The sequence below is a fragment of the Pristiophorus japonicus genome, chromosome 22 (genome assembly GCF_044704955.1).
Source record: "Pristiophorus japonicus isolate sPriJap1 chromosome 22, sPriJap1.hap1, whole genome shotgun sequence".
In the NCBI taxonomy this organism is placed as follows: Eukaryota; Metazoa; Chordata; class Chondrichthyes; family Pristiophoridae; genus Pristiophorus; species Pristiophorus japonicus.
In genome coordinates this window covers 34702071-34716748 of record NC_091998.1, presented here as the reverse complement: position 1 = coordinate 34716748, position 14678 = coordinate 34702071, and the positions used below count along the sequence as shown (strand labels likewise).

General features: G+C 42.2%; 1 protein-coding gene across 1 annotated transcript in view; it reads right to left on the bottom strand.

The window, feature by feature from the left end:
* Positions 1-2731: 2731 nt before the first annotated feature.
* The window catches only part of tm9sf3 (transmembrane 9 superfamily member 3), a 154188-nt gene continuing 142241 nt past the window's right edge, over positions 2732-14678 (bottom strand). The window contains exon 15 of the mRNA XM_070865918.1: positions 2732-4116. Within this exon, the coding sequence (XP_070722019.1) occupies positions 4049-4116 (68 nt within the window). The 3' untranslated portion in view covers positions 2732-4048. The remainder of the gene's footprint in view (positions 4117-14678) is intronic.

The following is a 14678-nucleotide window of genomic DNA, read 5'->3' as shown; positions in this document are numbered from 1 at the left end:
AGAACTAGAGGGCATGATCTTAGAATAAGGGGCCGCCCATTTAAAATAGAGATGAGGAGAAATTTCTTCTCTGAGGGTTGTAAATCTGTGGAATTCGCTGCCTCAGAGAGCTGTGGAAGCTGGGACATTGAATAAATTTAAGACAGAAATAGACAATTTCTTAAACGACAAGGGGATAAGGAGTTATGGGGATAAGGGGTTATAGTGAGCGGGCAGGGAAGTGGAGCCGAGTCCATGATCAGATCAGCCATGATCGTATTGAATGGCGGAGCAGGCTCGAGGGGCCGTATGGCCTACTCCTGTTCCTGATGTTCTTATGATAAAAGTAGTTGACTGGACAGCAATCAAAGCGAAGTCAGACTTGCATGGCATAAAGGCTGCAGGAGCAAAGCATAAACAAAATACAGTATATGCTGATGATGTCCCAATTGATAAAACTAACTCCGCTCCCTCATTTCCCAACATCTGGCAAAAGTTCAAGGAGACTGTTGGGATAAAAGTTGAACAATGAAAAACCAAGGGCATGTCCCTCATGCAGGACCTCACCAACCAGCCATGAGACCTACCTCTTTGTAAGGTCAGAGGTTGCTCCAATCACCAGCAGACAAATTCCCCCACCCAACCCATCAACATACACACATGACATATGAATCAACCCAATCACATTGCCTCTGGGAGTAAAAAAACCCACACAATCCAACTCTGCTGCGATTTCAGAGATAAGTAGACAATTAGAATTACCGGCATCAAACAAGACCTCAACATCCACACAGATAGGTCCGAGGCAGGCATTAAAAATGCGAATACGTTGGACACCTGCTGCCCCCTCAGCCTTCCCCACTACTGGGTAGCTGAACACTGGCTGTTTATGGCCTACCTAACAATGCAGAGATCAAGGCTACCCAGCCAATCCCACCGACACAATCTCCCCATCATTCAGCACCCCGGCAAACCCGGGGTTCCAAGAACGGCCAAAGAAAATGGCCCAGATTTGGTGGTAAAAGTAACTGAGGCGATCAGCGTCACCATTATTAAAGAGTAAATGGAACAGTAACTTCCAGCATTCGCACATGCGCAGTTAAACGTGGAAATTAGAAAGTTGCCATCCAAGTTGCCCTGCTCCCCAGAAGCTTCGTTACACCGGTATCTCACCCAGAAACACATGGAATGCGTGACATTGTGATACTTACCCACTAGATAACCACTAAACCGGTCAAAAAAAGTTAAGGAGCAAGAACAGAAAATGTTGGAAATACTCAGCATCTGCGGAGAGAGAAACAAGCATTCTAATGAAAGGTCATCAACCTGAAACATTAACTCTGGTTCTCTCCACAGATGCTGCCTGACCTGCTGAGTGTTTCCAGCATTTTCTGTTTTTATTCCCAGATTTTCAGCACCCGCAATATTTTGCTTTGGAAAAAGTTAAAGCTCGTCCATTCTTGTGCAAGTGGATTTCTAGTAGCGTGATAAGTCTTAATTACTGTCAAACAACCTCTCTGGCCCTGAAAATGAACTTTAACAAGTGTAGAGTCTCATTTCTTCAAATTTTAATGATTGTTGGAGATTTTATAAAAATAAAAACAATTAATGCTTTTTGTCTCATTTTCTCTCTCAATCCTTTATTTCCTTTTCCTTTATTTCACTTTCTGTACATGATTTTACATTGAATTAAATATTCTAACTTACACTTCCTGGTTCTGTGTGTCTCAGTAAAGTTAAGGAGATACACAGTTGCTTGCCCTGTTCACACAGGTCACAGAGCCATGTACAGGATTTCTAATCACCGCAAGTTTCAGTGCAAAAGCCCAGAAAGTCTGTGGGCAGGTCCAAGTGTAATGAATCGCTGACTGCAAAATCCAGGCCAATATTATCCACCTAGGAAAGATCTACATCTCCCATAACATTCCTCATTGCCCTTTTCCAAACTAAATAGCTATCCAATTAGTCCCACTGCCCTGCTCTTTCCTCATAGCCCAGCAATCCGTTCTCCTAGTATTTATCTAATTTCCCTTTTGAAAGTTACTATTGAATCTGCTTCCACCTCCTTTTCAGGCAGCGCATTCCAGATCCTACCTCGCTGCGTAAAAAACAAAATTCTCATCTCTCCTCTGGTTCTTTTACCAGTTACCTTAAATCTGTGTCCGCCCTCCTGCCAGTGTGATCAGTTCCTCCCTATTTATTCTAACAAACCCCTCATAATTTTGAACACCTCTATTAAATCCACTTAACCTTCTCTGCTTTAAGGAAAAAAACCCCAAAGAGAAACTCCCAGATTATAAGTACATACTGTTAATTTTTTTTAATGAAAATTGAAAAATAGCTCAAAGAAATCTTTAAAATATCAACAGGCTAATTCCATAATGGATATAGGTTCTTAAATCACTCTACATGCCTTGTTAATATGGCTAACGTATCTGCACTCTTCACCGCTTACCAGTTCTTCAAGAGGGAGTTAGGTGAATGATCAGCCATGATCTTATTGAATGGTGGTGCAGGCTCGAAAGGCCGAATGGCCTACTCCTGCACCTATTTTCTATGTTTCTAACCAGTTCTTCACCTCCCTTTTCATTTTGTTCCGTCTTGGAAAGGTCTCAACCCTGTCCAGACACGGTGTGCCTCTCCAGCAATTCTGTTTTTATTTCAGATTTGCAACACCTGAGTTTCTATTTTTGCCAACGTTACTTCTCGTACTCTGTGTGCAACCATTTCATGTTAAAGACAACGACAAATCTTATGTCTGAAAAGTTTTATTTTGTTTTCATTATTCCTGAACATTCCTTCAAGCAGTAATGCTCCAGATGATGCACGTGTCGAGTGCTCAGGTAGGATTAACAAAATTTTAGGTTCTAAATTACAATTTTGTTGAGCCTTCAGAGAGAGAATTGGAAAAATACTAAAGTAGTCAGAGTAACATCCACACATATAATGGAGATACCATTTTCATGCAATGGCAGGCAAGATGTAAAAAGCCACCCAAAAAATTGTCACACATTTATACACCAAATTAATTTGTTATCAGAAAAAGTACTATGTAATAAATCTGTACATCCAAATAAATTTGGGTTCTACGCCTAAAGTTACATTATAAGGTTATATACAATTATTACCCCCTTTCATATTATCTTAAGTAAAGCCTTCATTCCCACCGCAACATAAAACAAGACTAAGCTGCAAGACTAACGCTTTGGAGAGGAGGAAAAATAAACAAGAAAATCAGTTTATACGCCCAATTAAAATATTTCACTTAGAGCTTTCGAATAAAAACCATCAACAGATCACCAGCCTTTCTAACAGTATACTCTTGTTTTCCTTTGTAAGCTAACTACCGTGAATTTCAGTGCAGATGATCATCTCTGTCCTTAGTCTTCACTCTTTGGATGGACTGAAGCCGAGAACCAAGTTACAACTTACATCTCAGGCTTGACTTTTAAGATACAGAAATGGAGTTGGTCCAATTATAATCATGACTGATGTGCACTCTTATTACTGAAGATAGTACATAAACGGTGTCAAATTTACAAATTAAAATAAATGCAATAAGCTCCCAACATTGATAAAGTACAAAAACATAGCAGGTTTTTGAGTAACGGTCACGGAAACTAGAACGCACAGCTTTTTCTGGAGTTACCCTTCTGATCGATTTGGAAAGGTAACAGTCGCAGAATGGAGGCTCGAATAACTTTCAAGTAGTCAGATTTTTCCCTCCTTCTCAATGGAACAAATGATTTTAAATAAACTGTTTGTCCTCTTCATTGAAGAGAGCTAGTCTATTCTTCATTAATGAGCTATGTTTTATGTGGGAAGATTAGCACTGTATTGTAGCAATGTTTACTGCATATAATCCAAGCTTTTGCTGAACAGTTGGTTAAAGCAGTCAATTCGAGCTCAGGATCAAGGGAAACAGATGTTGCTTTAAGCTTCCATGAATGGAACCCACATTTTACCCAGTGTTAACCCAATGTCTCCTTGCAGTTTAATCTGTGCAAGTTCCAGCCTAACAAACAAAAAGCAGTAAGTGATCCTCAGCTCCCAGGGTCTCTGGCCTTCTTTAGTCAATTTTCACATTGGTGTAGATCTTTCTGACAAAGGCACTTGTTCCCATATAACCAACAGCACCTAGAAACAAAAAACATTTTGTTGCAGGATGAGTACACAGTACCTAAATGTAACATCTGTACAATAATGAATAACTACCTGCACTATGCCTTGTATAGAGATAGCACACTGCGACATGCAGACATGGCAAGTAATAAAAGTGCGTGGCAAGTCCCTGACCTTGGGGGACTGGAGGAGGAGAAACAACAGCCAACGTTGCCCACTTCTGATCGATATCCAATGACTCCACCTGAACAGGATGCGTGCACAGACACTGATAACAATGGGGAACAGATTGAAGGCCAAATATCTGCTAACACTCCCTTTCCAAATACACACTGTACAATGAAGAATATTCACTTGTACAAGATACCAGAGTGTGTCTGTGGAACTGTACAGCAGCAAGTCACAGTCTTTAGGAGAGGCGGGTGGGTAGTAAATTTGGACACAGGGCAGAGTGCGCTTTGCAGTACCTGTTATATTTCACTTAGTTACCTGTACACCCATTCCAGTAACTATTATGCCAGCAGGCTGATCAAACCCATGCTCATTATTTCCAGCTGAGGCTGGAATAGCACCATTTTGCTTAGTAGCAACGTTGCAGTTATAATTTGCAGTTTCCATTAGGGTATTTTAAATCATTAATAGTCAAAACAACAAAGAGACAGAGTTGAAAGTTCAACCTTATTAAAGAATAAAAGAGTGGCACATTGCCAGAACAGCTTGGGATAATGGTAATGTGCCAAGTACAAGCTTTCTAAAATCGACAGTGCATCGCTTCCTGTAGTGTCAAACATGCCAGCTCACCGTACTTTGTTGCATATGCAAAACAATTTATAATGCCGGTGTTTAACTGACGAGCACATTTCAATCTGCAAAGTCCCCCCACCAATTAAACCCAGTGACTTCAGGTTATTTACTTACAACAATCAGACTGTTGGTTAATAGAATAGACTGCAGCAGCAGAATGATTCATGTATTGTATAATGCCCCGTCTTAATAAAACACCACCAGCAATATAAGGAACAGAGGAAACCCATCTCAGTGAAGTATGCCATCAATGGAGACTCAATGGAACATAAGAAATAAGAGTAGGCCATACGGCCCCTCAAGCTTGCTCTGCCATTTAATGAGATCATGGCTGATCTTCGACCTTGACTCCACTTTCCTGCCCTGTCTCCATATCTCTTCAACATGGGCAACATCTGAAGGCGCGGAGACACAAATAGCACTGTGCTGTACTAAGCAGCACTGGTCTAAGGTTACCGACACAACAGCCATTTTCAATCAAATATCTGCAGCAGAATACTTTAGCATTACTATGGCTTTTCAGTCAGATTTTAAATGCATGAGTATTTAAATAACCTGTTTCCGGCTAGACAAGCAATCCATAGCCCAATGTCAATAATATGTACCAGACAATTATGCCCCCTTTATTTGCCTAATTATTTAGTATATTAATGTCTGAAACAGCGATAATCTCTTTATATTTTGTAACTGACTATTCAAACATATGCAGAAAGCTCCGCGGTGAAATGCACTACCCATTCTGGTACCGAGCCATACGGATCAGGCTGTCCCAGCCCAGGTTCCATCGCTGGCCGACCCCGAGCTAGCGGACGTCAGCCAAGGCAGCATTTGGGATGCTGCAACCCGCCTCAGTACCCCGGAACCGGGGAAAGTTAAAGAAAATGATCTTGCTTCTGATCACCTTCACAGATAGAACCTTATCGATCTCGTGACCATCTCAAAGTGCTTCACATACAATGAACTACTCTGAAGTGCAGTGACTTGTGTAGAGAAATGGAGCAGCCATTTTGCATACAAGATATCACAAACAGCATGGAGATGAGTGTCTGGCTAATTATTTTGAGGAGGGGTATACAGTACATGAGCAAAGTAGTAACGTGTTTGTACAAGGCAATGTACAGGCCATCGTTATTGCACTGTATGCAGATATGGACAGTCCATTGTATAAAAGCCATGGAGAACACACAGGTTTTGATGGTGAATTGGGGAAAGACTAGTTCCTCTAGTTGGAGTCAGTGATAAGGGGGTCATCAACTTAAAACAGTCTTCAACAGTGAGCAGAGTTCGGAGAAATTTTTGGAACATGGAACGTTTTGCCACAGAGTAGTTCAGGCAGAAACCATTGCATCTTTTAACGTCTTAGGTCAACACATTTCAGAGAGTTTGATCCAGAAACCCCTGATGCTGCAGAGTGGAACAAAGGAACTACTAGACAAAAAAAGACCAAGACCGGTCTAGTTCATCTTCTACCATGCTGGTAGTCGCAGGATACAATGGAGATGACGACTAATCATGGCAATCAATCTCCATCAAGACTCAGACGTGGGGCGAGGAAAACCCTGGGGGTGGTGAAAACCTTTGGGAAGCACAGGTTCAGTCACCTGTTTCTCTTCAGCATACTACACATACCACGTCATGTCTCAGATTACTCAGAATCTGTGTGGCCAATTGCTGCTCGAGCACAGAATTTGCTGGCTCCACTGCCACTGTTTACTATCACTTAGTGCAATGTGCTGCACCTGGATACAACAAAGACCCACATATCGTGCTGCACATACTTTATGAGAATTCCCTGCATTGCCATCCCTGTGTTTATCTTAGAAAATGTAGATAGTGTTGGCCTGAACTCTCAAGAATTATATCCTGCTTACTCACTTCACCATAGGAAAAAAAATACTCCGATCTAAGTGGACCTCAAGGCTGAACTCCCGCTGAGGCACCTTGCCACATTCTCCCAGCCTTTCACCCGCCATCGGCCTCCTGCACCCAGTTTGCTTTGGTAAGTGCTCCGCAATGACTGGACATGGTTTGTACACAGTCTACTATCACGGTCTCCTTTAACTAGCTCAATACAATTTGTAAGACCTGGGACTTATCAAGGATGTTCTTTTGCCAATCCTTGCCTGCTTCAGACTCTGCTTTTGTTGCAGTGGTCCCCACAGTTTAGTATCTGTGAATTTACTTGCATCAAGTTTCTGATTCCATGTCATTTATGTAGATCAGAATCTGTGAGCTCCCAACTCCCATCCCTTTTATCAGTAAATTCTCCCAGTCACAGCGCATTCTTCTCACTCAATTGAAATTTGTCCAATGGAGGTGCACGGTTATGTTAAAATCACTGCTATTAGAAACATCAAAAATAGGTGCAGGAGTAGGCCATTTGGCCCTTCGAACCTGCACCGCCATTCAATGAGTTCATGGCTGAACATGCAACTTCAGTACCCCATTCCTGCTTTCTCGCCATAGCCCTTGATCCCCCTAGTAGTAAGGACTACATCTAACTCCTTTTTGAATATATTTAGTGAATTGGCCTCAACAACTTTCTGTGATCGAGAATTCCACAGGTTCACCACCCTCTGGGTCAAGAAGTTTCTCCTCATCTCGGTCCTAAATGGCTTACTACTTATCCTTAGACTGTGACCCCTGGTTCTGGACTTCCCCAACATTGGGAACATTCTTTCCTGCATCTAACCTGTCGAAATCCATCAGAATTTTAAACGTTTCTATGAGATCCCCTCTCATTCTTTTGAACTCCAGTGAATACAAGCCCAGTTGATCCAGTCTTTCTTGATATGTCAGTCCCGCCATCCCAGGAATCAGTCTGGTGAACCTTCGCTGCACTCCCTCAATAGCAAGAATATCCTTTCTCAAGTTAGGAGACCAAAACTGTACACAATACTCCAGGTGTGGCCTCACCAAGGCCCTGTACAACTGTAGTAACACCTCCATGCCCCTGTACTCAAATCCCTTCGCTATGAAGGCCAACATGCCATTTGCTTTCTTAACCGCCTGCTGTACCTGCATGACAACCTTCAATGACTGATGTACCATGACACCCAGGTTTCATTGCACCTCCCCTTTTCCTAATCTGTCACCATTCAGATAATAGTCTGTCTCTCTGTTTTTACTACCAAAGTGGATAACCTCACATTTATCCACATTATACTTCATCTGCCATGCATTTGCCCACTCACCTAACCTATCCAAGTCACTCTGCAGCCTCATAGCATCCTCCTCGCAGCTCACACTACCACCCAACTTAGTGTCATCCGCAAATTTGGAGATACTACATTTTTAATCCCCTCGTCTAAATCATTAATGTACAGTGTAAACAGCTGGGGCCCCAGCACAGAACCTTGCGGTACCCCACTAGTCACTGCCTGCCATTCTGAAAAGTAACCATTTACTCCTACTCTTTGCTTCCTGTCTGCCAACCAGTTCTCAATCCACGTCAGCACACTAGCCCCAATCCCATGTGCTTTAACTTTGCACATTAATCTCTTGTGTGGGACCTTGTCGAAAGACTTCTGAAAGTCCAAATACACCACATCAACTGGTTCTCCCTTGTCCACTCTACTGGAAACATCCTCAAAAAATTCCAGAAGATTTGTCAAGTATGACTTCCCTTTCATAAATCCATGCTGACTTGGACCTATCATGTCACCTCTTTCCAAATGCGCTGCTATGACATCCTTAATAATTGATTCCATCATTTTACCCACTACCGATGTCAGGCTGACCGGTCTATAATTCCCTGTTTTCTCTCTCCCTCCTTTTTTAAAAAGTGGGGTTATATTGGCTACCTTCCACTCCATAGGAACTGATCCAGAGTCAATGGAATGTTGGAAAATGATTGTCAATGCATCCACTATTTCCAAGGCCACCTCCTTAAGTACTCTGGGATGCAATCCATCAGGCCCTGGGGATTTATCGGCCTTCAATCCCATCAATTTCCCCAACACAATTTCCCGACTAATAAAGATTTCCCTCAGTTCCTCCTCCTTACTCGACCCTCTGACCCCTTTTATATCCGGAAGGTTGTTTGTGTCCTCCTTAGTGAATACCGAACCAAAGTACTTGTTCAATTGGTCTGCCATTTCTTTGTTCCCCGTTATGACTTCCCCTGATTCTGACTGCAGGGGACCTACGTTTGTCTTTACGAACCTTTTTCTCTTTACATATCTATAGAAACTTTTGCAGTCCGTCTTAATGTTCCCTGCAAGCTTCCTCTCATACTCTATTTTCCCTGCCTTAATCAAACCCTTTGTCCTCCTCTGCTGAGTTCTAAACGTCTCCCAGTCCCCGGGTTCACTGCTATTTCTGGCCAATTTGTTGCCACTTCCTTGGCTTTAATACTATCCCTGATTTCCCTTGATAGCCACCTTCCCTTTTTTATTTTTACGCCAGACAGGAATGTACAATTGTTGTAGTTCATCCATGCGGTCTCTAAATGTCTGCCATTGCCCATCCACAGTCAACCCCTTAAGTATCATTCACCAATCTATCCTAGCCAATTCACACCTCATACCTTCAAAGTTACCAATTGGAATTCCCGAAACACTTAAATTACTTAGAAAAATTCTCATGCAAGGCACAAAAAGTTACATCAACCAGACACGTGTTGCGATACGTTTCTTGGATAATCTGATATACAGGAGTTTTTTCATTCTATTAAAGACATCCTATTGCTCGAATATTCTATTAGAAAATACGAGCAGTCGTAGGCCATTCGGCCCTTCGAGTCTGCACCACCATTCAATATGATCATGGCTGATCCTCTATCTCAACACCATATTCCCGCTTTTTCCCCATACCCCTTGATGCCTTTTGTTTCTAGAAATCTAGCTATCTCCTTCTCAAATATATTCATTGACTTGGCCTCCACAGCCTTCTGTGGTAGAGAATTCCACAGGTTCACCACCCTCAGTGAAAACATTTCTCCTCACCTCGGTCCTAAATTTCCTACCCCGTATCCTGAGACTGTGATCCCTTGTTCTAGACTTCCCAGCCCCCGGAAACATCCTCCCCACATCCAGTCTATCCAACCCAGTCAGAATTTTATACATTTCAATGAGATCCCCTCTCATTCTTCTAAACTCTAGTGAATACAGGCCTCGTCGACCCAATCTCTCCTCATACGACAGTCCTGCCATCCCAGGAATCAGTCTGGTGAATCTTCGCTGCACTCCCTCTATGGCAAGTATATCCTTTCTTAGGTAAGGAGACCAAAACTGCACACAATATTCCAAGTGCGATCTCACCAAGGCCCTGTATAACTGTAGTAAGACATCCTTGCTCCTGTACTCAAATCCTCTTGCAATGATGGCCAACATACCATTTGCCTTCCTAACTGCTTGCTACACCTGCATGTTTGCTTTCAATGACTGGTGTACATCAACACTTCCCAAGCCATCACCATTTAAATAATACATTGTCCTTATGATTTTCCTACCAAAGTGGATAACTTCACATTTATCCACGTTATACTGCATCTGCCATGTGTTTGCCCACTCATTCAACCTATCTAAATCACCTTGCAGCGTCTTTGCATCCTCCTCACAACTCACAATTTTGCCTAGTTTTGTGTCGTCAGCAAACTTGGAAATATTACATTTGGTTCCCTCATCCAAATCATTTATATATATTGTGAATAGCTGGGGCCCCAAGCATTGATCCCTATGGTACCCCACTGCCCGCCACCCTGAAAAAAAACCATTTATTCCTATTCTCTGTTTCCTGTCAGTTAACCAATTTTCAATTCATGTCAATACATTACCCCTAATCCTATGTGATTTAATTTTGCACACTAACCTCTTATGTGGGACTTTATCAAAGGCCTTCTGAAAATCCAAATTTACTACATCCACTGGTTCTCCCTTATCTATTCTATCAGTTACATCCTCAAAAAATTCCAGTAGGTTTGTTAAACATGATTTTCCTTTCATAAATCCATGTTGACTTTGTTTAATCCCATTGTTATTATCCAAGTGTGCTGTTATCACATCCTTTTATAATTTTCCCTACTACTGATTTCAGGCTAACCGGTCTGTAGCTTCCCGTTTTCTCTTCCCTCCTTTTTTAAATAGTGGGGTTACATTGACATTGAAAAACTAATTTGAAGTCAATCTCCTGGATTTTTTTTTCTTTGACTAGTTAAATTAGGCAAACCTAATTAGGCACTGATATCTTTATCAATGAACAGACCTATACAAGAACTTTGAGCCACTGGAGAAAAGGAGATTTTGTGATTAACCAAAATGAGAGCAGGACTAAATATGTTTGAATAGTCACTGAAAATAAAGATTTACTCTGTCCCGTCCCACTATACACCTCCATCCAATATTCTACATTACACAGGTAGAATGAATATGCTAACAAATTAATTTCTAGATCTCTTCAAATTCCAGGTACTCCACAACTTAATGTGGCATAACTTGGCAGCAAGAGGTAAATGGTAACTGCTATTCGTGGTATGCCATCAAACAACATGCGCCTGCTTTTACAAAGTGACAGACCTTTTTGTTCATTTTAGAAAGAAAGACGGACTTGCATTTATAGACCTCAGGACATCTCAAAGTGCTTCACAACAATGAAGTACTTTTGAAGTGTAGTCACTGTTGTAATGTAGGAAACACAGTTTGCACACAGCAAGATCCCACAAACAGCAATGTGATAATCACCAGGTAATGTTCTGGTGATGTTGTAAAGAAGTAAATGCTAAATTTGAACAAAATGTTGGTCAGGCCACAGTTAAATGACAGTGTACAGTTTTGCCTGTCCAGTGTAGATTCACCAGGAGGATGCCAGGGATGAGAAACTATAGTTCTGAGGAGAGACTTGAGATACTGGGAATAGTCCCAATGGAGCAGAGAAGGCCAAGAGGAGATTTAATACCGCTTTTTTAAATTATGAAGGGTTTTATTAAAGTAAATATGGAAAGACTATTTCCTCTCAATTTAAAATAGTTACTAAGAGAGTGAGGGGAGGGGGTTAGGAAAAGTTTCTTCAGAGATTTAGTTGGAGCATGAAACGCATTGTCCCAGGGAGTGCTTGAGGCAGAGAAAATGATAATTATTTGAAGCAGAGATAGATACAGGACTAGAGAGAGAGAGAGAGAGAGAGAGAGAAAGGCAAAAACAATGGGATAAGTTCCACATTATTCGAGCAATTGGCCAGCACAAATACAATCGGCTGACTGGCCTTTCAGTGTAGTAAACCTGAATGATTGCAGATATACTTGCATGGATCATGGCCCTCCTCAGGTTTTTGGGGCAGAATTCGCATAGGAAATTCTATAGGAAATCTTTACATAGATTTTCATTCCAATACAACCAATTACTTTGAAATGCTTAATTGCCCAATAAAATAAAAAAAAATTGGATTTACTTAGCGTCTTTCATGATTTCAGGACGTCCCAAAGTGCTTTACAGCCAATTAAGTACTTTTTTGATGTGTAATCATTGTTGTAATGTGGGAAACACTGCAGCTAATTTGCGCACAGCAAGCTCCCACAGCAAGATCATGATCAAATAATGAGTTTTGTGTTGGTTGAGGGATAAATATTGGCCAGACCACTGAGGAGAACTCCCCTGCTCTTCTTCAAAATAGTGCTGAGAGATCGTTAACGTTCACCTGAGAGCACATGGGGCTTCGGTTTAACGTCTTTTGAAAGACGGCACTCCCTCAGCACTGCAGTGGCGTGTCAGCCTAGACTACGTGTTCAAGTCCCTGGAGTGGGCAAGACTTTTGACAAGGTCCCACACAAGAGATTGGTGTGCAAAATTAAAGCACATGGTATTGGGGGTAATGGCAGACAGGAAGCAGAGAGTCGGGATAAACGGGTCCTTTTCAGAATGGCAGGCAGTGACTAGTGGGGTGCCGCAGGGCTCAGTGCTGCCACCCCAGCTATTTATAATATACATCAATGATTTAGATGAAGGAATTGAGTGTAATATCTCTAAGTTTGCAGATGACACTAAGCTGAGTGGTGGTGTGAGCTGTGAGGAGGATGCCAAGAGGCTGCAGGGTGACTTGGACAGGTTAGGTGAGTGGGCAAATGCATTGCAAATGCATTATAATGTGGATAAATGTGAGGTTATCCACTTTGGGGAAAAAAACACAAAGGCAGAATATTATTTGAATGGCGGCAGATTAGGAAAAGGGGAGATGCAACGAGACGTGGGTGTCATGGTTCATCAGTCATTGAAAGTTGGCATGCAGGTGGTGAAGAAGGCAAATGGCTAGGGGATTTGAGTACAAGAGCAGGGAGGTTTTACTGCAGTTGTACAGGGCCTTGGTGAGGCCTCACCTGGAATATTGTGTTCAGTTTTGGTCTAATCTGAGGAAGGACGTTCTTGCTATTGAGGGAGTGCAGCGAAGGTTCACCAGACTGATTCCCGGGATGGCAGGACTGACATATGAAGAGAGACTGGATCGACTAGGCTTATATTCACTGGAGTTTAGAAGGATGAGAGGGGATCTCATAGAAACATATAAAATTCTGACAGCACTGGCCAGGTTAGATGCAGGAAGAATGTTCCCGATGTTGGGGAAGTCCAGAACCAGGGGACACAGTCTAAAGATAAGGGGCAAGCCATTTAGGACCGAGATGAAGAGAAACTTCCTCACTCAGAGTTGTTAACTTGTGGAATTCTCTACCAGAGAGATTTGTTGATGCCAGTTCATTGGATATATTCAAGAGGGAGTTAGATATGGCCCTTACGGCTAAAGGGATCAAGGGGTATGGAGGAAAAGCAGGAAAGGGGTACTAAGGTGAATGATGGTGCAGGCTCGAAGGGCCGAATGGCCTACTGCTGCACCTATTTTCTATGTTTTCTATGAACCCACAACCTTCTGACTCAGAGGCGAGTGTGCAACCCACTGAGCCACAGCTGACACTCAATCTTTTAATTTTGCTCCCACAATTTCCACCTCCTCTGCTGAAGGTGCTGCCTCCTCCCGGGGTATTGCTCCTCAGCTGACGTCAGCCCCACGGAACCTCACCTAAACAGCTACTCATGTACGAGCCTAGATATTTGCATCAGCAAGCTATTTAACTACGGACAACGTTAGTGTGGAGTCTGATCCTGCTCTCCAGATATGCTCACTTTCCGATACAAATTACTGGTTAACCCCCAGTTAGAATATAGAGTCCAGCTCTGGATACCCTATTTCAAGAAGGACATCAAGGCCAGGGAGAAGGTAGAGAAGAGATTGACTAAGATGACACTCACAATGAGAGGATCTAGTTATAAAGAGACCCGTGAGAAACCAGGACACTTTTCATTAGAAAAATGGAGGCAGAGACCTTTTCAAGAAGGGACAGAGTGTAACGTAGCCAAGTTTGCTGACGATACAAAGATGGGAGGAAAAGCAATGTGTGAGTAGGACACAAAAAATCTGCAAAAGGACATAGACAGGCTAAGTGAGTGGGCAAAAATTTGGCAGGTGGAGTATAATGTTGGAAAGTGTGAGGTTATGCAATTTGGCAGAAAAAAATCAAAGAGCAAGTTATTATTTAAATAGAGAAAGATTGCAAAGTGCTGCAGTACAGCGGGACCTGGGGATACTTGTGCATGAAACACAGAAGGCTAGTATGCAGGTACAGCAAGTGATCAGGAAGGCCAATGGTATCTTGGTCTTTATTGCAAAGGGAATGGATTATAAAAGCAGGGAAGTCTTGCTACAGCTATACAAGGTGTTTGTGAGGCCACACCTGGAATACTGTGTACAGTTTTGGTTTCCATATTTACGAAAGGATATACTTGCTTTGG